A 26,563-nucleotide genomic window follows, 5' to 3' on the forward strand; every position below is an offset into this window, starting at 1 on the left:
TGCTTCTTTTTTGAGGAAATTTTACCCGATGTCTGGGGTCTTGTCGTGTGGTAATGCACCGAGGGGATGGGAAATATAGGGTCTACGGGAGAGGGGTGGGGAGCCGCAAATGGCCCTCCGCCGGCAAAGGCAGGGGTTTCGGGGCGCGCCAGGCGGTCGGGGGCGGAGATTTAGCTCCCAGACATCGTAGCCCCCACCCCCACCCCTGCACCGGCCTCTGGGGGAGGGACGCCCCAGTTGCGCTCTCCGCCTCCGGCCGGGAAGAGACGGTGACGTCAAGCCGCGGGGAGCCAATCCGAAGCGTGCCTGGGCAGCGAGCGTGAAAGGATGAATGAAAAGTCCGGAGCCGGAGCGCGCCGGGCCAGAGCTGCGGCGCGGGCCGAGTGGCCAGCGGGAGGTGAGCCGGGGCCCGCTGCCCGGCCCGCGCGGCGCAGCGCCCGCACCCCGCACCCCTCCGGCGCGGCTCCGTCGGCTGGCCGGGCTGGGAGGACCTCGCGGGAGCGCGTCTCGGGGAAGCCCTGGGCTCGATGTAAGTGGCCTGGCGGGCTCGAGGCACGAGGTGGGCGGGCGCCCCACACCGAGCCCGGCGTGCGGCGCGGACGCTTCGCGGGCCGGCCGGGCCCCTAGCCCTTCTCCGGCCTCCCGGGGCCTCGCGAGCGCTGAGTCCCGTCTCTCGGGCGTCTCTCGCCGAGGACCCTGGCATTTTCACAGCCCTGGCGTAGAGGGGTGGGATTTCTAGATCTCTTTGTACAAAACCCATTTCTCTGAGCGGGGTCCTGCGGGGCTTGAAAGCAGGCTCACCTGCCCAGTCCTCGCTCCGCGTTATTACCCCTCATTTTCTCTCCTAGAGGAGATGCTGGGGGTTCGGGATCACCCCCCACCCCGCCCCACCGACCTTGTTCTGTCTTCAGGTTGCCAGGATTTCCTTGTTTCCCTCTGGGACCCCGCGGGTGTTCGCCCCGGGGTTCACTCCCTTTTCCCCAGCCCTGCAGCCGGTTTGGATCCAGCGCTCTCCCCGCCCTAGCTCCGCCGGCAGCCGCGGCGGGCCGGGCTCGGCCGCGAACCCCGGCGGCGGCTCGCGGGTATCCCGGGTGGCACGAAAACTCCCGAGTCCCTCCTCGCCGGGATCCTCGGGGCGCCCGTCCTGACCCGCAGGCGAAGCAGCGGCCGCGCGCGTCGGACGCGTTAGTACTCTGGGCTCGGTCCGCCGGGATAAGCCCCGAACCTCGACGCCATCCGCCGACGTCTCGTGGACACTCCCTTCCATCGTCTGTCGCGTCGGCATCTCTGTGTCTCCGGAGTCATTCTCTCACCCCGACCAGTCGGGACACCGCTTCTCTGCTCCCCACCGCTCAGCGGCTGGCGACCCCGGGGCAGCGGTAGCGGCGGCGGCGCTGCGTGGACCAGGCGGCGGCCAAGAGGCGGGGTTGGTTGTTATCTTTGGTTATCTAGCTGTATGAGTGGTGTGGAGTCTTCATAAAGCTAGATAACCGAAAGTAAAAATAACCCCATACACTGCGCAGAGGGAACGCGGGCCGCGCGGGTGGGCGCTCAGGGCAGCGGGAGCCGGCCGAGGCTCTGCGGGCCTAGGACCTCCGAACCTCACGGGCTGGCCCACCTGCCACCCCCTCCCTCGGCTCTTGTTAGCATCCCCTCCACCCTCCGTCTATTGGCGGGAGCCCAGAGAGGAGCTCCGAAGTGACCTCTCCGGAGGGATCCCTGTTCTGGCAGCCTGAGTCTTGGTCACTGCTGGGGGACCTGCCCTGGGCGAGAAAGCTGTTGGAATCTGATTGTCGGGTGATTCCCGGCGGCAGGTACTCAGGGCTTCCGCACAGGACTGGCCTCTTTGAGCAGCAGCCCTTGCCAGTGAGACCGCCTGGAGGTGGTCAGAGATGCGGGTGTTCCCCACTTACAGGCTGAGCCGGCCTGCTGGCGAGCTGGAAACGGCAAACTGCGGATGAAAGCAAGCGGCACCGCAGGTACTGGGTGAGCAGTTGCCAGAAAGAGGGCTGGCTCGCTTTTGGAGTCATTTTTGTCCTGCCGGGGTTGGGGGATGTCAGAGTAGGGAGCTTTCTCAGCTCTGATGTGCTCTTAGTTTTTCCTGCTTCCAACTCAGGACCCAGTCTAGTAACTTGTAAAGCTTCTCAGGCCAGCTTTGTCTGCATTGCCACAAAAGGGGTTGAGTGGGGGCTCTTAAGGAAAAACTTCCTTCCTACCCATCATCTTTGTCTCTCTAAGCATCTCCATGAATGGCCCCAAGGAGCTCATACACAAAGGAATTTTTAGTTTAGTATTTATGCTGCCCAGAGAAAGTGAAGAATTGGGGGGATTAATTAGGGCTTCTTTCCTAAAAGAAGGTAGAGGTGTGATCAAAAGGAGGATGGTTTAATGTTCTGGGCGGAAAGGACAGAAGCATGAAGGTAGAAGTAGCCCCTCTCTGTCCCCTGAGAGGCCTGTCCCCTCCCCTAACCCTCAGCATTCCAGAGCACAGGGCCAGGTGAGGCCAGGAGAATGGACTAAATAGTCACAGCTTGCTCTACTTTACTGTGTGAATGCAGAATCTGCTCCACCTCAGCTGATATTATAGCCAGATTCTATATTCTGCTTCTGTTTTATGAAAGAAATATTGGGAAATCCAAACCAAAATGCAGAGTCTGGAATACATATGTTCCCTTCTTTCAGAGGCTTGAAGGGAGAGGACATGAAATGCCTCTCAGGATATTGGAATTGTTTTTTTGTTTTGTTTTGTTTTGTTTTGTTTTTTGAGGGGGTGGATAGGAGCAGTTAGATAGGATCAGGAAAAAGGCACGAATTTGGGGTAGGGACTAAGAATCCCTACAGGCAGAATACACTTTCCAGGTGACCATTATGCCTTTCTTTCATATCCTTCAACACCTGATACAGGTAATGAACTACAGACCCACAATCCATTGAATTGCAAATATCCCTCCTTAGTATCAGTCCCTAAGCTTCCCCCCTCCACTCCGTCCTTATCTGTGGTCAGATTCTGGAAGGAAACTTTGGGTTAGAGAAATTGAATTTTTTTTTTTTGTTTCTTTTTGGTTTCCGGGCCACACCCATCTGTGCTCTGGCTTTATTCCTGCCTCTCTGCTCAGGGATCACTCCTAGCATGACATGGGAGACCATATGTAGTGCCAGGGGTCAACCTGTGTCAGCAGTGTGCAAGGCTAGCACCTTACCTGAGGTAAGTACTATCTCTTCAATCCCCTCAGGAAGTTTCTTATCTTTGTTATTGTCAACATTTTTGTGTAGTTGCTGAGAAATTTTGTGTAGTTATTTAGGAGGCCAGAGAGATAGTACAGTTGGCCTTTCCTTGCATGGCCAACCCTGGTTTGATCTGACACTATATAAAGTCCCAGAGCACTGCCAGGAGTGATCCCTGAGCACCATATGATGTGGCCTAACTCTGTTCCCCCACCTCTCAAAATAAAAATGTTTGGATTTGGTGAGGCTTGTCCATGTGAGACATAGAACCTGTATTATCAACCACAGCAGGCTTATGTTATTATTGTTTATTTGGCATTTAACATAGCAGAGACTCTCCAAAGGCACATAGAGAGCTTGAAGGAACTGGTGGATCAAAACCAGTAGCTCTGCAGAAAGGAGAATTGGGGGCCAGGGATAAATGTGAATGTGAATGTTTACATCCACATTGGGTATGCATATGACACCTGGGGGTGTCAGGAGAGTGATATGTGTCTGTGTGTCTACTCACATGTGAGAAGCAGGGCAGTATATGAGGTAGCATAACATCATATGTGTATAGTCCTTAGGTGACAGAAGCCCACTCCTGAGATTGGGGAAACCTGCTTCCATTTTTAGCATGAATTAGCTAGACCAGAGTTTCTCCATCTTTTTCTAATTATGGTCCCCTTCTGACTGATCCTGTGTTGTGCTCCTCCATTTAAAAGCTTTTCACTCTTGGCCTCCTTTGGAATATCCTAGGGACCCTCCAGGGGCCACATGGCCCATAAGGTGAGGAACACTGCATGGGGGAGGTGCCAAATTTATCAAATAGGACCACCACCAGGTCCTGCCTCCCACTCTCCCTTTCCCAGCCTTTATAGGAAATCCTGCGTCTGCCTCCTAAGACCCCATGGATGGGAGGGGAGATGAAAAGCTGGATTGAGAGGAGTTCTGGGGTATTTCTGCCAGTTACTAGTTGGAAATTTTCTTCTGTGCATTAGCACACTTTGATGTCCAAGAGTTTTTACTTTTTAGTTCAAATTCTTCAGATCTTGCAACATCCATTGGTGTCCCAGTGAAATCCAGATTCTTACTGGGATTCTTTGTCTGCTTCCTCCTCAGGCATTTATCCCAGTAGGTTGACTTAGGAGTTTAGCCATTCAACAGCAATTTTCTCCTAAGTACTTTGCTCAGGCTTTGCATGATCACTCACATTCTCACCTAGAACAAAAATGTTTTTCATTGTTGAAAGGTCCTGAAAAGGAATCTGGACAAGTCTGGGGAGCTGAAATGTGAGCAAAGTCTGTGTACCAGCTACTCTGCTCTTTGCCATTTGTATAACAGGGTCACGAATCTCTACTTCTGAGGTTGTGACATTGAGCACATGGAGAATTCAAGTTCTTAGGCTAGGTTTTATTACCCACAGTTAGACTGGAGAGGGGTGAAAGCTACCATTGGAAGCTGAAGTCATATTTGAAGGCAGATGATTTAGAATGCAGGAGGGAAAACTTTCTGGCATATTCTTGAATGGGAAATACCTAAACATTTATGTTGAAGCAAATTTCTCTTTTTTCCCCATTTTTGGAGACAAAGAGGGACTTCTGGGGAAGTGGGAAAGACATGTTAGGAGTATTGGGAGAGGAGAAACAGTCCTTGGTGATCCTGGGAAGGGCAGAGGTATGTGGGTGGGGGCTGTCTATGTCAGAATGGCCATTGTGTTTATTCAAGGATCAATTATTCAAGGTCAATGGATCTTACCTCTTCTTGACAAGAGTTCTTAGGATAGGTAGGTTGATTAATGTAGATAAAGGCATGTGTTGATGAAAATTTCAAGTTTATTACATTAAGTTTCCACACTTAAAAATACAGTTTACTAACTTAAGGGCCGGTTAGGTAGTGGGTGCAATTAATGAGTCCAATATGAACACACACCTGCTTCCATTTTGGAAATTTTTCTTTATCACTGAGTAACTTTAAGAATAAAGATAGGGGGGCTGGAGCCATAGCACAGCAGGTAGGGCGTTTGCTTTGCATGCAGCTGACCTGGGTTCGATTCCCAGCATCCCATATGGTCCCCTGAGCACTGCCAGGAGTAATTCCTGAGTGCAGAGCCAGGAGTAACCCCTGTGCATCACCGGGTGTGACCCAAAAAGCAAAAAAAAAAGTATAAAGATAGGACAGAAGTTAAAGCATTTGCCTGCATATGGCCAACCCCAGTTCGATCCCATGCACCACATACAACCCCATGAGCCCTGCCATGAGTCATCCCTGAACATAGAGCCAGAAGCCTTGAGCCTTGAGCACTGCTGGTTTGTGGCCCAAACACCCCTCTCCCAAAATGAAGCGTTCTTTTCTTTCTTCTTGCATCCAGCCACTATCTCTCCAACTTCCAACATGATTCTCAAGATTGGTAAACCATGAGAAAAAATAACATCCCTCTGCTTTCTATTACCTCTAGAAGTCCTTAACACTTGCTATTGCCAAAGTTTGGGAGTTAGAATAATGAATCATGGGCAGGAGAGATAGTACAGTGGAGAAGGCACTTGCCTTGCACATAACCAACTTGAGTTTGATCCTTGGCACCCCATATGGTCCCCTGAGCCCGATAGGAGTGATCCCTGAACACCACCAGGTGAAGTGTTCCCTGCCCCCAACAAGAAGAACCCTGATTCACTGTTTCATCTGTTTTCCACCTGATGTTCTAGGGAATCTCCCATTCTTTGCTCCTAAGAACTCAGATCTTGAGTGGTTAAATGCTTGTATGTGTCAACTTCCTTAGCAGATAAACCCTTCAAAACCATTAGTGGGAAGGAGAAGAGGACACAACAAAAATGCTCATGAACTTTGGAGGAGAATGAGGATGAGGCTAAGAGAAAGAGAGAAAGTGGAGATGGGTGGGTGCCTCTTTTCATAGGAGATGAGAAAAAGGGGGAACCTTCCTTGCCACCCAGGCTTTCCCGGGGCCCAGGGACACCCCCCTCCTTCTGCCCTAATCTCCCCATTAAGGCTGCTCTGAGTTTGTTATGACAGCGGCTGAAGGCAGCTGAATTGCTGTTTGCTGTGTCTGCTAATTGGACTGAAGGGTTGGAATCTGGACACTGAAAGAGACCATTGTTGCTGATTACCTTTGACAATGCCTCCCTGGGGACCTTCTGGGTGAAGGGGAGTCGTGTGCCTGCAGGTCACTGCACCCACCCTGTCTGGTCCAGACTGCATTGGGGCTCAGTTCCTCTCACTGCCTTGGGTGAGATGAACTTCCAGTGCAAAAGAGAGACCAACCCAACACATGGATGCCCAAGCCCCACCCAGTACAAAGAGAGCACTTGGCTTGTCCTTTTCCCTTTGGTTAGGGGTCTTCACCTCATCTCCTCCTCCACAAAACCTGTTTCTCCCCTGAACTTTCTCTTACCAGCTTTTATTCATTGGCTTATTGATTTGTGGGCCACATGCTTCATCTCAGAGCTTACTCCTGGCTCTTGTGTTCAGGAATCACTCCTACAGGGGCTTAAGGGAATTGAATGCAGGCAGCTATATGCAAGACCAGTGCCTTTCCTGTCTCTCTGGCCCCTCCTCCAGGTTCTTGATTTGACTGTGAGCTGAATCACTTGGGAAGTTTTGAAACTATAAATTGTTGCTTGGGCCCAGTGCAGGGCCAGTGAAATTAGGGTATCTGGGAATGAGGCTCAGGCACTAATCTTGGGTACAAGCTCCCTTGGTGTTAGAAGTATGGCTAGAGCTGACCTCAGAGGCACCTCCCTCTCTCCAAGGTTCCCCCTCATGGCACAGGCACACCCTGGCATGCCTTCCCTCCCAGGCACTGAATACCTACCATGTATCCAGGCAGATTCTGTATGGGCATAGCTTACTCAGCATACTACTAAATTTCTTGTCAGAGCTTACAAACTGAGGGTTAAATTCAGAAGTATTTGCTTGTTGACTGCCTCCACACAGATCTTCTCCCAAGGGGCAATTCCACCCCCCTCTACCACCATGTGAATCTCAGATGAAGAAATCTGGGTGAGGCATGAGCTATTGCCAGTGGGTGTGGTGGGGGGATGGACCCTTAAATCATTAGGGATGAAGGGGTGGGAGTTCTGTCTCCCCCACAGTCGTGACTCTGCCTGCAGAGCTTCCCAGAGAGAGAGACTGTATCTTTCCCTTTCCTTACTGCTTCCAAACGTTTCTGCTTCTTCTTTCCCTTCCCTTTAGTTTGTCCCTTGGGGCGGGGTCGGTGGCCTGCCACCTTCCCGCCCTGTCTGACAGCCACGCAGGCATCTCTACCAGCACCACGGACAGCTCCACGTGGTAAGTGATGACTTGGGCTCACCCTTTTGGGAGGGGTGAGAGGGGTTCCTCATAGGTGGAAGCAGTTTGCAAGCTGTTTTCAGGAAGCTCTGATGTTTGGGGAAAGAGACTTGGGTTGAGGGCAATTGGCATTCAGCCCTCAGGAGATTGGGTCTGTCCTCGCAGGGTCTGAAGAAGAGGGGCTGCCCTGTGTGGGAAGCTGAGGGTGAGATTTCAGGGGGAATTTCCCAAATGATCGTGTCACAAAGGGAGTGCAGTCAGCATCAGGGAGACCCAGTGTGGGTCTCAGACAAACTGTGTCTCTCATGTGCCAGAGCCTGAGGGAGTGGAGAGGTGTGAGCTGGTCGCTGAAAGGCAGAGCTCCTGTGTTCCAGCCTGACAGCCTGTTCATTGTATCTGAGGTTCCCATCTCACACTCCCCCTCCACCACCACCTCAGATGCTTCTTGCCTGAGCTAGGGACGCAGGTGTGAGGCCGATAGGAAGAGTCCACTAACTGCTCAGCCCCATCAAAAATAGGCCAGAATGCGTGTCTGGGCCTGAGGTGTGCACAGCAGCCAGGAGGAGGAAGAGGAGGAACTGACCGTCAGGGAGATGTAGGGAGGCAGGCCCTCCTAGCAGTAACTGCCATGTTCATAGGATGAAAGGCAAGGAGCAGCCATCTGCCATGGCCCAGAGGCCAGCGGATGGCCACACGGAGTCTCCCGAGGCCTGCAGGAAACACACAAACTGGAACAGGGCCTGGGAAAGGCCCTTCTGTGTGCCCAGGCCTCCTCTCCCACTGCCGTGAGCTGAGAGACAAAGGGGCCATTCTCTCCAGGACTGGAGACTGCCATCTCCGGCTGGCAGTGCCAGGTGGTGGGGGCATCGGGGTGTCAATCCATTATCTACCCCCCAACTTCTCTGGTCCTCTGGGGATGGATGTTTGGGAGTGGGTGTTCCTGGCTCTGTTGCTATGTCAACCACCCCCACCCCACCTTCCCAAACAAAGAGAGACTGCCTTCACCCTACCCTCAGGAAGAGCTAGGGCCAGCCTGGGAATCTTCCCTTGGGAACCCGCCTTACTGGGGCCAAGCCACAGCAGGCACACGTGTCACCCTCTTTTCCACCTGCTGTGTTGCCTTCAGGAGGCAGGCCAGGCAGGAAGACGGGCGCACCTCCGGGCCAGGTCAGGTAAGTGAGGCTGCAGCCTTGGTCCTGAGGCTAAGCCCTCTCTCCTCTAGCTCTCCAGGTCCAGCCTCACCTTTTCCCCAGGCTGCCACAGGCCTTCTCAGCTGCAGCGTGAGGCCTTACCCTACAGTTTTTTTCCCAGAGGAAGGGACACCCCACGACCCCCATGCTGCCTCCAGGCTGTGGGAACTGCGGAGAGGAGGGGGTCATTTCTGCCACCCTCCATCTGCACCCTTCTCTGCCATCATTCATTAAACATTCTGCCCCCTCCTTCCGCTCGTTAAGCATGATTTGCATAAATTTGCATAATACAACTGATTTGCATTCCAGGAGGCTCTTGGTAGGAGCCAGAGAAAAGAGGGTGGGGGATTGAAGAAGGGAGAAAAGGGAGAGATTTTGTTTTCATCAAAGTGTGTGCCTGTGAGTGTGCGTGCGTGTGCGTGTGTGTGCGTGCGTGTGCGTGCGTGTGTATGGTTGGTGGTGGGGTGACAGGAAGAGGACAAGAATAAAAACTCACACTACTTTCTTTCTTCCCTCTGCCCTCCCTCCCTGCTGGACTCAGATGCCAAAGAGGGATGCCAAGGGGCGGCTGTTCTCTTCTTTTTGTCTCGCTTCCTCCGGCCTTGGCTCCCCAGCACGGCCCCCCACCTTGCCGGGCAAGGCTCCACAGAGAAAGCAGCTGTGGGAACGGAAGGGCGACACCGCCATCTTAGGGAGGGCCTGCGAAATGGCCGCGGGCTCGGGCTCACTCGGACGGCGGAGCAGTGTGCGCGGCGGCTGAGGAGAATGCCTGTTTCTCCCTTCACAGCACGGCGAGTCCTACACACGCATGCATCCGCATCCACGTACGCACACGTGCACGCACACACACATGCACGTGTGTGCACACGTGCAGAGTCTGGTGGGCGCTCTAGTCTCCCAGGCCAAGCTAGGAAAGGCGCAGACTTCGGCAGATTGCTGCAACGCACTTCATGATGGCAAGTGCCCCCCCACACACACACACACCGCTCTGGTTGGGAAGATTTGACTTGTGGCTGAAAGTGAGTTGGAGCAGGAGTTGAAGGGATTTCCTGGAGAAGGAAGGGTGAGTGCTGGAGACGCCATTGAGGAAGTAATGAGGCTCCTGTGAACCCCATGGTGGACTGGGAGTGGGGAAGCCTCCACTCCAGCCTCCAGGCACAAAGGCTGTGAGCAGCTGTGGAGTAGCCCTGTCAGGTGGAGGGCTTACCGCGGGAGGCACCTCAGGGCTGGAGGAGGGTAGGCTAAGCTGCTTGGGGCAGGGCCTGCACCCTCCTGCACAGCTCCCCACTTCCCGTTGGCCCCTACCCAACAGGCCTCTCCAACCCGCTTTCCCCAGTCCACACATTCTCTCTCTCTGCAGCTGGCCACTGGCACTGAGCACCTCTGGGCCTCTCCCATGGCTGCTCAGGGCCTCACAGAGAAGCTCAGGCTCCACCTCCAGTCTCCTACCCACCCTTGCCCTGGCCTTGGCCCTCTTGCTACCATAGTGTGACCAGCACAACCCTCAACCCCTGCCCTGCCAGGTCTCTGTCCTTCCACAAAATGTGGGCCTGTCTCTAGAGCAGACACCCCCTCAGCTGCAGGCAATGGCTCTGTTTATAGGGACACCAAAGAAGGGGCTTTGGTTTGGGATTATTTCATCGTTGTTTCTCTTTTTCAGTAGGGGCCACATTCAGCAATGACCACGCTGGGTAGAGACCTGGCAATACCAGGGCCCCCCGGGCTTCACCTGAGGTTGTGCTGGAACCATTCCTGAGCCATCTCCTTAGCCCTGACTTTGGTTTTGATGCTGGACTTGGATGGGTAGCTCAGGATCCTGAGTCTAGTTTTTCTCTGGTCTCTGCTGGGCCATCTTAGGTAAGTCACAATACATTGGGCACTTCCCACAGTTATCCGGAGGATCAGACCCATCAGATAGGTCAGTGGGAGGGTATTTTGTTTGTTTTTGTTTTGAGGCCACATCCAGCGATACTCAGGGCTTACTCTTAGCTTGCCACTCAGGGGTCACTCCTGGCGGTGCTCGGGAGACCATATGGGATGCTGGGGATTGAACCCAGGTCAGCCACAAGCAAGACAAGCACCCTACCTGCAGTCCTTTGCTCCAGCCCATGAGGGTTTTGTGAGACTAGTTAAGATGTGGAGTTGGGTGGTGGGAGGTGCCACTTGATGACAGCTGGGGGAGACTTGGGGACTTTTGCTGGTTGGTTGACTTTTTTTTTTTTTTTTTTTTGCAGTACTGGGAATTTGACCGGGCTCCTCTTAGTCACATCCCTAGGAAAGGTGGTTTTGGGTTTTATTTTCCTTTGTGGCTCCTGGGATGGAACCCAGGGCCTCCCCCAGCAAAACAAGTGCTCAACTGCTGAACCATGTCTGCCCTAATCCAGTTTCTAGGATCTGAAATGAGGGTGTGACTGTTGGGGAGCAGGGTGGGATTGAGGGGAAGGCCTGAATGCTCAGGACCAAGGCAGGGTAGGTAAATATCTTCCTTCCAGATACTGACTTGGGAGGAGCCAACAATGGCCACTGAGGAGGAACTAGGTGCTGCTGAGCACATTTCCTCACCCTGCATTTCTACTACCCTTGTTTCCATGTCCTGCAGACTCAGACATGGCAGCCCTCATGAACACATCCTGATTGGTCCCTCCCACCACTTTTTCCGCAGCGTACAAGAAGCTGCAAGGTTGGGACTGCTGTGGAGTCCTCAGCCCCTGAGCCAGGAGAGCAGCAGTAGTATTTTTTTTGTCTCAAGAGGTGATTCCTTGTTGGACAAGCAAGAGCTTGAGGGAAAAGGATTGGAGCATGCCTGCTGCAGACACAAAGGCTTCACCAAGGGAGGGGTGGGCTGGCTGAGGCTGGCATATGGAGGAGAGCCCTGGGCACAGGGCAAGAACATCACCCAACATGGGCAAGCTTTCTGCCTGTCCACCTGGCACCAGCTGCTTCCTGGCACCACCCCGGCCAGGCCCCTGCTCCTCCGTTACTGTGACAATGGGCATCCATCTTGTCCTCAGGGTACTAATTCCTCTGGGATGTCCTGGGGAATTCCAGGAGGACCCGGGTCCTTCCTTCTGGTGCCTGCTCCATGAATTCACCTGGAAGATAGTGGATCTTTCCCAAAATAACTTGAAGCTTTCTGCATGCTAGGTACCTTTGTGTTATTGCATGAGGCTTAGAAAGCAAATGGGGAGGGAGGTGACAAGGTTCCCTCTCGGTTTTCTGTTTTTGTGGCAGACATGTGCCCTCCACCCAGGGGTTCCACCCACTTGCTGGGTCCTGTCTTGAGAAGTGTTTCCTGATGTCTGTGGAGGAGCTCGGAGAGGTAAGGCAGGGACCTGCACCAGCATTTGCTCTGTCCTTGGGCCTCTCTCTGGAGCTCTGGCTTTGGGATGGGGAACTGACAGTGAGCTTGCTTAGAGGTTGTGGGTCTCTGAAGATGGGAACAGAATGTTGCCCAGCCCCACCCCAGGGAAGAGTCAGAAACCAGGAAGTGTGGAAAAGTTAGACTCTCAGGATCTCTGGGGAGCTTGACTTCCCTACTCCCCAGGCAGCCTCCCTGCTTCTCCCACCAGAAGGTTCCAGTCATGGCCCTGGGAGATGCCTGGTATGATGGCATCTTCCATGGAGCACTGGCTCTGCCGAGGACATCTCAGTGAGGAATGGGTAGGGGAAGGAAGTTCTCCCACAGAGCAGGCCCAAATGATTGATGATGTCATTGTTCTCCAGCCCACTTTCTCAGCCCCTCACTATTGTCACTAGGAGATGCTGGCACAGTCTGAGGTGGGGGCACTGTTCCATCTGGACTCCACCTGGCCCCTGTTACCGGCACCTGGCCTTCTGTTAACTCCAGTCAGGGACTGGAAGCTTGAGTGAACAATGGAAGAGGTCCCCGTCTCAGCGGAGCATCGAGGACTAGCTGGCTCTCTTCAGGGCCTCTGAGTGGGTGACAGAACTGCAGGCCTTGTGGGGGGAGAGAGAGAGAGAGAGAAGAGATGTCTCTCTGGGGAGTATCCACCATACTGGCCCTCCATAGTAGGTAGATCAAGGTTGGGGACTTGGTAAAGTCTTGTATGTGGGGGTCAGGTGCAGGAGATAGAGAAGGTCAGCAAGAAGTGCAGTGTGTGACCCTGACTGGACCTGGCAGGAGCTGACAGAAAGGTGACCGCCGCCCTCTTTCAGATTCTCTAGCATTCATGCCTTTGGAGAAGTCAGATGGACATCGGGATTCCCGACTCTGGACGGTCAGGAATAATTTTGAGTTCCCAGCACTGCTCCAGATGCTTCTTCTTGAGGGTAGGGGGCAGGTACCCTCAAGAAGCAGCATTATCTAAACCCAAGGCGGACATGAGCATTATCTAGGATCCTAAGACCATGACTGGCCGAGGCTGAGCCCCATCCCTAGACTGAATCCCCGCAGACTTTGTCCCAGGTCTTACTGGGGGTAGGGGAGGTGTCTTCCTATTCTCAGGAGGGGGCCACCTTTCATGCTTTGTGGGGTGAAGCGGAAGGACTGTGTCCCTCCATTGGGATAAACTGGGAAGGGTCACATGAGTCGTGCCAGTTGCCCATTGCTCGGGCTCCCAGGGCCTCCTCTCTCACCTGCCGCAGACCTGGGACTCCAGCCAGGTACCCCCTTTCCCATGCCAGTTGGAGAACAGTGGAGAGAGGCCTAGACTTGACTTCTGTCACATGGCCCTTGGCTGCTTTGGTCCTGCCTCCTGTTGGGATCTTCAAGCAGAGGTCCTTCATGGCTACTTTTTTTTTCTTCCAGACTCTGAGGAACCAACTTCCTGCTCTGCAGGCCTGGATTCCTCCAGGAAGCCCTCCTGAATTGAGAAACAAAGCACACTCCAGCAGGTGCACAGCGGCCCTCAGTTGCCACTTGGTGTGAATGAGACCCTCTGAGGCAGAAGCCCATCCCATGTCTAATAAAGACTTCATGTCAAACAGCACTTCTGGTGGTAGTGGTGTGCCAGGCAGTGGGAGCGAATGGGCTGGGTGGTTGAAGGTTGTGCTAGATGCCAACTCTGCAGTCCTGAGTGGGGCCACCTCAGAGCTGCCCTGTCCGGGGCTCTTCCTGCCTCGCTCCACTTTCCCAAGGCTCCCCAGAGCCCTAGGTACAAGCTTGATTGCCAGCTCCAGCCACAAATAGCAGCTTCCCACCATGAGGACCCCTCAATGCCCCACCAATGGATGTGGAGGATGGTGTCCCCCAAGAGACCCTGTACGGAGGTCCCTGGGTCCCACCATTCTCTTCAGAAGAGTTCCTTCCTCAGAAGTCTTCTGTTCTCTTGCCTTTCGAGAGACCACAAAGAGAGACACCCCTGCCCCCCGCTCACAGGCCACCCCACTCCTGTTGAGCAACAAGAACACCTGTGGACTGTGGGCAGGAGAACCACAGCGAGGAGGAGCTGGGCTGCTGCTCCTGACTGTTCCCCTCAAGTCATGCCTCTATCCAACACGGACAACCCCACCTCTGCTCCCCTGCAAAGAGCCACTGCTAGAGAGGGATAGCAGGGCCCAGACAGCCAGTCCCTTCTCAAGAATCCTCCTTTTCCTTTACATGCAGGCCTTGGCAGAACTTGTGCATGGGTCTTGGAATTTGTAAGAATGAAAAAGGCGCAGGGCCACAGATTTGGAAAATGTCATGGATGTGTGAGGGCCCAGGATTTGACCCATGGCACCACAAAGGGAAAAATTAAGATCCAAGATTATAGTACTTGAGAGATAGTACTGGAGTTAAGGTTCTTGCCTTACCCACAGTCTCAAGGGCCTAGTAGGCTCCCCCAAGCCCCACCAGGAGTAAACTCTGAGCATCACCAGGTATGAACCACAAACCAAAAATGAATTAAAAAGGAGACTGGAGAAAGAGCAGAGAGGTGGAGGTGCTTGCTTGCAAGCCACTAGCTGCATTCCGGCACTGCAGAGGGTCCTGCAAACATAGAATCAAGAGTGGCCCCTAGGTGTAGCTCCCTACCAAAAAAAAAAAAAAAAGACAAAATATGGTCCAGGGCCCAGAGTGATAGTATAGTGGGTAGGGCACTTGCCTTGCATGTGACCAACCCAGGTTTGATCCCCAGCAACCCATATAGTCCAAAGCACTGCCAGAAGTGATCTCTGGGTGCAGAATCAGAAGTAACCACTGAACATCAGGTGTGGCCTCAAAACCAAAACAATAACTCCCCCCCCACACACACACCAAATAAAAACAAAAACATGGTCCCAACACAGCACAAAGGAAAGGTGCCTCCTAGCCTCAGCCTTTGCTCCCCTTCTTAGGCCCCCCATGCTCTGCACCCAAGCAATGATACACCCACCAGAGCACCTAGGCCCTGGCTCCTCAGGACCATGCAACCACCAGGACAGCAACATGGATGGACAGATGGAATGCTTTGAGCTGCAAGCTCCTGGTGGTGTGCGGGCAGTGGGCAGAGGGCAGGAAGAATGACATGGTAGATGTAGGAGTCTTGTTTTTGGTTTTGGTGGGGTGGGGAGGGGCACACCTGGCACTGCTCAGGCCTTACTCCTGGCTCTGCACTCAGGGATCATTCCTTGTGGGGCTCAGGGGATTGACTCCAGGTCAGTGGCATGCAAGGCCAGCATTTTGGCTCTTAACTCATTGCACTCTCTAGCCGCCCCCACTCTTTTGTTGGTTTTGTTTTTGTTTTCCGGCCACACTCAGTGGTGCTCAGGCCTTACTCCTGGCTTTGTACTCAGGAATCACTCCTGGAGGACTTGGGGGACCATAGAGAACGCAGGGGATCAAACCCAGGTAGCTACATGCAAGGCAAGTGCCCACCCTCTGTACTATCCCTCCAGCCACGGGTCCCTGTGTTTGGAGGGAGGTCACACCCGCAGTCTCAGGCTTCCCCTGGGCTTTGTGCTCAGGTACCCCTCCTGACAGGGCTCAGGGGAACCCTGTGTAGTGGCAGGACTCCAGCTCTTCCTGCTCTTTACTGAGAGAAGCAAGACCAGAGAAGCTTTATCCAGTGTCCTAGCAGGAGGTGTGAGAAGAATCTACATACCAGCCCCCCAAAATAGGGCTGAGGGGACCTAACTCAGCCAGGACATCAGAGTGGGAGGGGGGAGGGAGGAAGGGCTGCCCCAGGCTCAGGATGCTAGGAGTGTTGTGGGGGTCCCAGCCCCCTTGGGACCCTCCAGCCTGCCATCGCTTGTTAGGACCCACAGCAGTCCTGGAGGTGAGGGGGTGGCGCGGGGGAGGGCGCTGACTCTGTGGGGAGCAGGAGTGAATGGAGGGAGGGTCTTGCCTGGGTGTGCATGAAGCATAGAGGTCAGTCCAGCCCTCCCTCTTCTCCAGCTTTTGTTTGGACCCCAGTTTGGTGCTTGAGCATCAATCTTCATGGCCCATTTACCCTCTGGGTGTGTGTATGGGGAGGGGGTCAGCCTGCAGGCAAGGAAGGAAGGCTGGATCAGGAGGAGTGGGGGCAAGTGTGAGGTAGAGAGCGGCCTCCTGAGCCCAGGAATGGCAGGCAGGTGGGGGTGGCAGGCGTACTCCTTTTGGGGAACAGAAAGATCTACACCAGAAGGGCAGCAGGGCTGGGGAGGGGCCCTCTGGAGCTGGGTGGGAAACTCTGGAATGTGCCCCAGGGAACCTATGCAGAGGAGCCGTCTTTATGCAGATGAGGCCCAGGGCTTTCTTCCAAGTTTCCATGGAGCATCCCCGCCCCCTCCCGCAGGGTCCCAGCCTTGGTGCAGCCTGTGAGGAGGCCTGACACATCCTGGGGCGACCTGCAACAGAAGGTTAGACTCTGGGAAGGACTGACCCAAGGAACCCAGCTGAGGTTGGGAAGGAGCTGGAGAGAAAAATTCGGACTATTTCCCCAGTGCTGTGAGAACCTGGGGTAGACAGCAAATGAAATGGGTGCCAGGGATGCAGGGGCAGGCTCAAATCTTGGTCCGAGCCCCTGACACCCCCTCCCAATTCCCTCCCCGTTCTCCTGGTGCTACAGGAATCCTATGACTTTGACCTAGGGTTGCTGCCATAGCATGGAACCTTCCCAGAACTGGGGAGGGCATCAGAAACTGGGGGCTGTGCCTGAGGTAGGGTAGGGCTGAGAAGTCTGAGGGTATCAGCAGGTGCAGTGTCAACAGCCAGCAGAGGCCCAGAAACTTTCGTGAAGAAGGAGAGACAGAAACCAACCAGGGGGAGCATCAGGACTAGGACAGAGGCCAGGGAAAAGACAGCAGGAGAAACTGAGGCCCTGAGAGATTGGGAGGGTCCACTCCACAAAGGCCTTGGCAGCTCCAAGTCCAAACTGGGCCTGAATGAGGGTGCCAGTTTCCAGCCCTGTGCTGCTCCCGCCTCTGTCCAGAGAACAGGAGTGGAGGTGTCTTTGAGCAAAGCCCCGCCCCTTCCTCCGCTGGCCCCAGCCCCTCACATCCAATGGTGCAGCCAAGGCCTTTGTGGAGCAGCCACGAAGAAGAGAGGCCCCTTGTTGGTCCATTTATCCTGCCAGAGGTTTGGCTCCTGCCAACCCCAGTCTGGCTGGGCCCTCCTTCCTGGGGATGCCAGCCAGCTCCCACCCGCTGCCAATGCCCATTCCCCAGCTCTGTCATTTCCTGGAGCCTTGGGGATTTGGCCCCCATCCAGACTGAAGGATGGCAGGGAGCCCCAGCCCCCCATACCCCCCACACCTCGCCTTTCGCCTTTCACACGCTGGCACCGAAGCCGTGGGAACTCTGGGGTGGCAGCTGGTACCAATGCCCAGCTCGGCCCACCCCCAGACCGGCAACCTCAGAGAGGGGAGATGAACAGGCTTGCCCCTCCCCCCAAAAAAGCCTCTCCAGGATGGGGTCCTAGAAATCCTTAGCACTCATTATGAATCTGTGGACAAACAAGGCATTTGCAAGTCAATTAGTGATAGAACTTTCCCAGGAAAGAGCTGCATCCCCAAGCGGACAGACAAGCCCCAACCTGGGTCATCTGTCCCACCTGCATCTACCATTCCAGGCTCAGGGAGAGGGAAGTTGCCCAATGACCCACCAGCCCTGAGGTGACTGTGGCTGAGGACACCAGGGCCCTGCATGGGTATGCAAACAGCCCAGCCTGAGGCTAGCCCGGAAACTGCCTGCCAGGCCCAAGTTCCAGGCCATCTGCAACAGAACAGGCCTGCTCCTGGCAAGAATTGCCCAAGAAGGTGAGGAAGATGCTCAGAGAGCGAGCACTCATGTTTTGCATGTGGGAGGCCTAGGCTTCATTCCCAATAGTGCTTGGTCCCCAAGAACTGCCAGATGTGGCCACCCCAAAAAGTGCCTGTCACTGAGGTGGGCATAGTGGGGAAAGGGGGTGCCATGGGGTGTGTGTGGAAATACTGGTGAAGGGAAGCTGATGGCTGACGCTGGTGAAGGGATTGGTGTTGGAACATTGCATGCCTGAAATGCAATCATAAATAGCTTTAGAAATCACAGTCCCTTAAAAAAAAATCAAAAACAAAACTACTGTGAAGGCACTTACTTAAAAAAAAAAATCACCGTTACAGGTACTCTCATTAGCTTGCCGGGGACTGGAGCGATAGCACAGTGGGTAGGGAGTTTGCCCTGCACGCAGCCGACCTGGGTTCCCTGCACGATTCCTCCGTCCCTCTAGGAGAGCTTGGCAAGCTACCAAGAGTATCCCGCCTGCACGGCAGAGCCCGGCAAGCTCCCCATGGCGTATTCGATATGCCAAAAACAGTAACAACAAAGTCTCACAATGGAGACGTTACTGGTGCCCACTCGAGCAAATCCATGAACAACGGGACACAGTGCAGTGCTACTGTGCCAGAGAGATGATACAGCCAAGACCCAGATAAGAGTCCCCACCACAGCACAGGGTTCCCTAGGGCACCGCTAGAGGGCACACCTGAGCACAGAGCCAGGAACAGCCCCTGAGCACTGCTGGGGTAGGCCTGAATTCCACTCCCAAATCAAATATTCTCCACCTCTACCTAAAATTGATGGGTGACCATGTACATGAATGAGGCATCCAGGGTTGCTGCAGGGAGACAGGAGACCCAGGAGAAGGCAGGGAACATGGAAATCAGGATGCAGGTGAGGAGCAGAAGGGAGGGGGGACCATCTCAGCTCATGTGGGGTGGGAGTGGTGCTCAGCCATCCCCACAGGAGGCTAGGTGGGGTGTCCCTGCCACTTGGGTGGATCCCCACAAAGGTGAACCAAACTGGGCCCTGCTCTGCCCCAGACGGGGAAGTCCTTAGCTAGGAAAGGAGGAAAGGAGCTCCCAGCCCAGAGAACCCCTTAATTGGGTACAGGAGAGGGAGGGAAGAGGCTGTTTGGGGCTAAAGCCCAGCCCTGCCATCTGAGGGACATTAAAGGATTATAATTAAAGTATGTTTGAGGGACCCCAAGCAGGTGGGTTGGGGCTGGTGCTAAGGATCTAATTGATGCTTTTGGCCAGGGCTGGCTGCTGGGTTATAATAATTAGTGGGGGTGTTTTATTTTTAGAGGGGGTGTGGGTGAGAAGGGGCAGAATTGAAGGGTCAGAAGATAAAGTCTTTTTTCTTGCCTTTGTATACCCCCAGCTTACATCTCTCCCTACCCCCTTTGAGAAATGACAATGAAGGCTGGTGATAATGGAGTGAAGAAAGGACCAGAGAACGATGTGGGGAGGGGTGGTTTGGGCGGGGAGGTGGAAGGAGTGACTAGGAATGAGCAAGGAAGGTGCTTGGATCCCCTCACCCCACTGCCCCCCCCCATAGGGAACACTGAGCTGTGGTACTTATGACAGGGCAGCAGAAGCAGTTGAAAATGTTCTCCCAAAACTTTGCAAATTTCTTTCAGTTTGGAGGCCACAACTGATGATGCTTAGGACCTATTCCTGGCTCTGCTCGGGATCACTCCTGGTGGTGCTCAGAGGACCATATGAGGAGCTGGCGGTGAAACTGGGTTGGCTGGATGCAAGCAAAGTGGCCTGCCTGCAGTCTTATCACTCTGGGTCCCACTTTCTAAACTCTTAACCTCACCTCCACAGTGCAAGCTCTCTAGAACTAAACTTGGTCATGGAACTGAGAAACAGAAACACTCCCTTAAATCTGTACAGCTGCCCTGCCTCTTAGAAAGCTGATACTGGAGGGTCTTTTCCAATCCTTTCTCTGAGGGAGGGAACAGATGAGCAAACCCTTGCTCGATTCTGAGACTGTAGAATCTGCATCAGGGGCAGAGTACAGCAAATAGAGCTCTTCTTGCCTTGCACACAGTTATCCCCGACTCAGTCCCTGCCACAACATATGGTGGTCCGGACCCTTCCAGAAGTGATCATAGAATGCAGAACCAGGAGTAAGCCCTGAGTACCACCAGGTGTGGCCCAAACACCAACACCTCACCCAAAGAAAAAACAAAAACAATACATATCAAATGTGACTCCTTGCTTGCCTTGCAAATGGTGAGTAGTGAGTTCAATTTCCAGCACCACAAACTAAACAAGGAGGGTGGGAACCTGACACAATAGGCTGAGTCAATGCTTTGCAAGGCAAGCACCTTGCTATTTCTCTGGTACCAGAAACAAGAACTGAAGGGCAAGAGCAATTATGTAGCAGGTAAAGCAGACCTGGATTCAATCCCTGGCACCACATATGGCCCTCCCAAGCCCCACCAAGAGAGATTCCTAAGCACAGAACCAGGAGAAAGCCCTGGTGTGGCCCCCCAAACAAAAAAACAAATTAAAAAAAAATCTAAAGACCAGATTACAGGCCAGAGAGATAATGCAGAAGATAAAGAGCTTGTCTGCATGTACTTCACTCTGATACCCTGATTTGATGCTGGCACCAAATAGGGTCCCCTGAACAGAGAGCCAAGAATAGCCCTGAGCACCACCAGGTATGACCCCCAAACAAACCAGCCAAGGAGACAGCTCAGGGGCCTGGAGTATACACTTGCCATGTGCAAGGTTCTAAGTTCAATCTGCAGCACCACACAGCCCCTCCAAACACCACTGGGTAGGCCCCAGGAGGCTCTGTGTCAAGGCCATGCACTAATCTATCAGGTTTTTACAACTAGGTCATGTATCATTGGAAGGGTTTCTGGGTCCTGGGCACTGTCTGGGAGTCCCAACAAGGTAAAGAGAGTTCTTAGACCTTGGACAGCTTCCTTTTCCACCCCTGGACACAGTACACCGTGGCGCTGGCTCCGTGGGCCAGTGTCAATCACTCAGCCTGGCCCCTTCCCTTGCTGGCCTCTCCACTTGAAAGCTTCAGCTCCTGCCTCTTCCCTGCAGCTCTGCTTCCAAGGGCTCCAGGAATTGGATAATTGGATGGGGATCTCTCTGGCTCTGGAACCTAGTTGGGGTGTGTGGGGCAGGAAGTGGTTGCTGCAAGTTTCACACAGGAAGACTGGTCAGAGTTGTGTGCTCACCCTTCCAGTACAAAGGCCCAAGGAGGAGGTGTGTTTGTCTCTGGGATGGAGACTGGTGGGGAAACCCAAAGCAGGCAGGAGCTTCTTGCCATATGACAGACCCTTCCAGACTTGTTTGCTTTGTTTTGGCTTGGGGGCCACATACAGCAGTGCTCAAGGCTTACTCCTGACTCTGCACTCAGGGATCACTCCTTGCAGGGCTTGGGGGACCATATGTAGTACTGAGGATCAAACTGGAGGGTAAGCTGCTTGCAAGGCAAGTGCCTTGTCCCGGACTGGAGTTTTTCTGGTGGAGGGGTGGGGAAGGGCTCCCAGTGATGCTCGGGAAGCCTGGAGGCTCCCATAGTGATTCTGGGCTGAGGATCTATTTGCTGCTCAGACCTCTGTGGGGGTGCTCAGGGCCCACCCCCAAGATTATCCAGCCACATGCAAGGTACTTACCCCTGTACTATCTTCCCGGCCTAGGTTTGGTACACTTTTTGTTTGTTTTTTGTTTTGGGGGGTTCATCCTGGATGGAACTCAGGGATTATTCCTGGCTCTGTGCTCAGGAACCATTCCTGGCAGAGCTCAAGGGGATCACAATGGGTGTCATGGATTAAACTCGGGTCAGCCACTTGCAAGGCAAGTGCCCTACCCACTATGCTATCACTCTGGCCTCTAGTTGAGGGTTTTGGTCTACATCTGGTAATGCTCAGGGGTTACTCCTGGATCTGCACTCAGGAATTACTCATAGTGCTTGGGAGATCATACAGGATGCTGGGAATCAAATCCAGGTCAGTGGCATGCAAGAAAGATGACCAACCTGCAGTATTATTGTATTATAACTGCAGCTGACAACAACCCACACACACCCCCATCCCCGTGCAACCATGGTGCTCTTATTTTATTTTGTTTTGATTTTATTTTGTTTTTGTGGGAGTCAAACCCAGTGATGCCCAGGAGTTACTCTGGCTCTGTGCTCAGGAGTTACTCCTGGTGGTGTTCAGGTGATCATATGGGATGCTAGAGATTGAACCAGGGTCAGCTTGCGCAAACCCTACCCACTGTACTATAGCTCCAGGGCCCACCCCCCACCCCCACCCCACGGTGCTTTTAAAATGAAGAAATTGGGCTTGGAGAGATAAGGACAGTGGGTAACACACTTGCCCCGCTAAATCTAGTAACCCAAATTAGATCCCTGCCACTGCATAGGGACTAAACCCAAGTTGGTTGTATGCAAGGAAAGCACTTCACCCCTGTTCTGTCCCTTCAGCTCTCTTGGGTTCCCATTTGTAATCGTCATCTCCTGTGCTGCAGGCCCACCCCTAAGTCCCCACTGGCCACCCCTTCTTTACCTTGGGGCCTGTCCCAAGACTGGCTCTGAGCAAAAGGATCCTGTTCTATCCCATTGGCATCATGGGTGCAGTTCTGGAGTCTCATCCAGTGAACTGTCCCCTGACCCTGTTTTGGCTGAGCACTCTCTTGGGCCCTCCTCTGCCCCACGAAGTGAGGGAACTCGCTGCCTGCCACACCCCGCCCTACTGCACATGTTACCGACTGGTGATGCTCCCTACCTACACAGCCTGGCCTCTGCCCTGGCTGGCCTCTCTACTCAGAAGCTGCCGCTCCTCTGTAGCACCTGAATGTGGCATCTGGAAGATGAGTGCACCCTGCCCTGCCCTCCATCCCCTAGATGGCATCCCCTAGATGCATGTTCTCATCTGCAAAATGGGGATACCAACAATAGCTCTTGACCAGAACTGTTGGGCGGGGATTAAATGAGATAATGTATGTAAAGTGCTTGGCACAGCATGGGGCACCTATCGTGCTCATAAATGGTGGCTGTTATTATAGTTATTAAATGGGAGGGACCGGCAGAATGTGTGAGCCTGGGGAAGGACTCCTCATTATTGCTCTGGCGGACTAATGAGGCCTTGTGGTAATAGCCCTCACACTCCTAGGCCCCTGGACAAAAGGACTCCACAGCAGTGATGGGGCCCGACAAAGTGAGAAGTGAATGGTGCATAATGGGGCTTAGCACACTTAGGGGCTTAGCCCAGGCTGGGAGTGCTGGGGGTGCTGGGGAAGACCCTCCGGCTATGGCTCCAGGTGCGGAAAGACCCTGAGAGTCAGCCAAGCAGACCCACAGGCTGCCTTTCTCCACTACTGCCAGGTGTGGCGGGGGGGGGGGGGGGGGGGGGTTGGTGGAGTGGGGGTGGAGGCGCTCAGCCAGCCTTCAGCCACTGGGCACCCGCCTGTACTGTCTGGAAAGCCTCTCAGTCCCCCAAGGGTGGGGGTGCCTGCCTGCAGACAGCACTCCACACCTCTGCCCTCTGGAGGCTGGTGTGGGAGATGGCAGAGAATCCAAGAGACAGATCTGTGCAGCAGGTCAGAGAAACAATGAGGGGGGAAGGGACCCACAGGCTGAGGCTTGGGTGGGATGCACCATTCTCCCTAAGGGACTAGGGAAGGTGGGCTTGCCTCAACTGCCCTTGTGTAACACTGTGGAACAAGCCCACAGTGTCCCAACGCTGTGCTCCTTGCTCAGGGGAGTTGGAGTCTGATGGCACTGAGCTGGGAAGACAGGAGCTGGGCAGGGGGCGACTTCTCTTAACGGGTGACTTCACAGGCACAAAAAGCACTGGCTGGTAGCAGCCCACCCCTGCCTGCCCTCTAGCTCCCAGAGTTGCAGGACACCGTCTTGTGCCCCCACCTCCCAGTACCCCTAGACCCCCAGTCGTGAGCATGTGAGTGAGCAAAGATCCTGAGCTGCACAGGAAGGCAGCCCGGGTCATGGGATGTGGGGGAGAGGGCAAGTGCACACATACACAGGGTTGTACCTTTCATGCCAAAGCTTGGCAACACAGGCCCAAGGCTGGTCCTGTCACCTGCAGGAGGTGTAGACTTCTTATCTCACAGGAAGCTTCTGAGGGGCCCTCAGAACATGCTGTATGAGAGGAGAATTACAGGCATTGTGGTTCCTTGAGTGGCCCAAGAGTCTTAGCAGAAGTAAGAGGAGTTGCAGGGTGCTGGCTAGCCAGAACTAGGTAAGGACTGAGTGGGGAGGCTCCCTCTCCCCAGCTCAGTCTAGCAGCCTTGGCAATGGGGAGGAGGCCTGAGTTTAAAAAGCGTGGCTGTATGTACAGGTCCCCTCTCACCCTGACCAGCCCCTCCCCCCTCCCCGAGTGGAGAGGCCCACTACTCCCAGGCTGCTGAAGACAAGGAAAAGGCCCTTTTTGGCTTGAGGAGGCTTGGCTCCTTGAAAGACCCTTGTCACTGCCTCACCCCCACCCCCAGGCATACTGTCACCCAAAGGGGCTTTCCCTGAGGGATACAAAGAGACCCTTAGCCCCCACCCTCCATCAGGATAATGGGCCATTCACACAGAGGGGACCCCAGCTCCACACCTGGCCCTCTCAGGCAGCCCCTGACCGTCCCCTTTGTCCCTGGGTCCGCTTTGCACACGCTGTCAGAGGCAAGGACGCCCCAGCCCCAGCTGTGGCACTCCTGACCCTCCCCCACCTCTCCAGCCGCCTGGGGTGGAGGCGCCATTCAGGCACCCCCAGTTCACTCACTCTCTGCAAGTCTCACTCCTCTCCAAAGTCCTTACAGGGCGATGGGAAAATGGGAGGGAATAATTAGGAAAATCATTAGCGTCTCAAGGCCCATCTGAGAGGGATTAAGGGATTAAAAGCCTTCCACCAATCTCTCCTGCTTTAGGGTTATTGGAGAGGTTTTCTTTTCAGGACTTTGTTTTTTCTCTTCTTTTTCCCTGGCTTTGGGAGAGACTGAAGTCTTGGTGGATCCTTCCTTTAAAAGCTGCAGGAGAAAATCAAGACATTGAAGGCCCAGGTGGAGAAGAATGAGGGAGAGCAGGGGATTGGAAGAGGGTCCTGCCTTAGACCCCTTCAGAGCTGACTGGTTGAGGGAGGGGCGCAGGTCCTTCCAGTTCTGGGTGGGCCGCTGAGGGGAGCCTGGACAAGCCCACTGGAGCCAGGAGGAGGAGGATGGTCTGGCCAGACCAGTTTCACGTTGAGTCTGAGCAGACTATCCTGTCTTCACCCCGTTGGGTGCACTGAAGCAAACTGGGCCAGAATGAAGGCTCCTGTCCCCACATTCTGCTGCTACCCGCAGAGCCCCAGGGCTTCCACGTGTTCTGTGTGCAGCACCCACTGCTGTCCCCCTTGGTGGGCATGTAAACAGCCCCGTACCACAATGGGGTGAAAGATCAGCTGGGATGGCGGGTCAGAGACTCTGGGACTAGAGTGATAGTAGAGTGGAGAGGGCGCTTTTCTTGCACACGGTCTACCAGGGATCAATCCCCAGCACCCCATATGGTCTCCTGGGCCCTACCAGGAGTGAATCTGAGCACCGCCAGGTGTGGCCCCAAACTAAACCAAACCAACAAAAACCAATAGGTTCAAGTATCATCAGTCTGAATGATGAGACTCAGGCTCCAGAAGGGCAACTGACATGTGGGAGGCCTGGGTTCCCTCCCAGCCCCACATTCTCCCCTTAGCACAGAGCAGAGTACCCCTGAAGCACCGCTGAGTACAGTACTCAGAGAGAGATGAGGAGGCTTGTCTGCCACAGGGCTGATCAGTTTTGAGAACATATGAGGCAAATGTTCTTCAGCCCCTTTGATAGTCTCACTGTTCCAGACAGAGAAATTGAAGTACCACATCACCTTGCTTGAGGCAAACAGGGGCCACTGAGCACAGGGCACTGTGGTTTGAGGGAGAGAGCCCTTCATCTGAGGCTTCCCCGGAATCTGCTCTATCAGGACCACAGAACCTTTGGGAGGAGAAATATTGTGGTGTCCAAAAGACCCAGTGGTTCCTGCCATGTGCATTTGCACACTGGCTTCCCTGCCTCCAATTAAAAAAAAAATTTTATTAGCGAATCACTGTGAGGTACAGCAGTTACAGACTTACAAACTTTCTTTCATACTTGCGTTTCAGTTATACAATGGTCGAGGGCCCATCCCTCCACCAGTGCCCATTTTCCACCCAGAGATGCAAAAAAGTATAGTAGAAATGATATATGATATGGTAGAAATGATATATGTTCATTGCAGCACTATTTACAATAGCCAGAATCTGGAAAAAACCTGAGTGCCTGAGAACAGATGACTGGTTAAAGAAACTTTGGTACATCTGTCACTGTAGCACTGTCGTTCCGTTGTTCATCAATTTGCTCGTACGGGCACCAGTAACATTTCCATTGTGAGACTTGCTGTTACTGTTTTTGGCATATTGAATATGCTACAGGTAGCTTGCCAGGCTCTGCCGTGCCAGCAGGATACTCTCAGTAGCTTGCTGGGCTCTCTGAGAGGGGAGGAGGAATCGAACCCGGGGTCGGCCTTGTGCAAGGCAAGGCCCTACCCACTGTGCTATTGCTCCAGTCCGTGGTACATCTACACAATGGAATACTCCGCAGCTGTTAGAAAAGATGAAGTCATGAAATTTGCATATAGGTGGATCAACATGGAAAGTATCATGTTAAGTGAAATGAGTC

General features: G+C 53.9%; 1 protein-coding gene across 1 annotated transcript; it reads left to right on the top strand.

Annotated features, from left to right (window-relative positions):
- The first annotated feature begins 327 nt into the window (after nt 1-327).
- LOC129404975 (uncharacterized) lies at nt 328-13,651 on the top strand. The gene is made up of 6 exons (XM_055139924.1): nt 328-529; nt 1,156-1,426; nt 7,417-7,512; nt 8,639-9,765; nt 10,363-10,559; nt 10,937-13,651. The coding sequence occupies exons 1-4, from the start codon at nt 328-330 to the stop codon at nt 8,934-8,936; spliced, it is 867 nt and encodes a 288-aa protein (XP_054995899.1). The 3' UTR covers nt 8,937-9,765; nt 10,363-10,559; nt 10,937-13,651.
- Nucleotides 13,652-26,563: the final 12,912 nt, after the last annotated feature.

The sequence above is a fragment of the Sorex araneus genome, chromosome 5 (assembly GCF_027595985.1).
Source record: "Sorex araneus isolate mSorAra2 chromosome 5, mSorAra2.pri, whole genome shotgun sequence".
NCBI lineage: Eukaryota > Metazoa > Chordata > Mammalia > Eulipotyphla > Soricidae > Sorex > Sorex araneus.

What these genes read in the sequence shown, in the direction of transcription:
- LOC129404975 (XM_055139924.1), top strand. Translation starts at nt 328, where the DNA reads ATGAATGAAAAGTCCGGAGCCGGAGCGCGCCGGGCCAGAGCTGCGGCG. An exon ending in GGGGAAGCCCTGGGCTCGAT is followed by an intron (nt 530 to 1,155) that starts GTAAGTGGCCTG and finishes CCTGACCCGCAG; the next exon opens with GCGAAGCAGCGGCCGCGCGC. An exon ending in GGCGGCGGCCAAGAGGCGGG is followed by an intron (nt 1,427 to 7,416) that starts GTTGGTTGTTAT and finishes CCTTCCCTTTAG; the next exon opens with TTTGTCCCTTGGGGCGGGGT.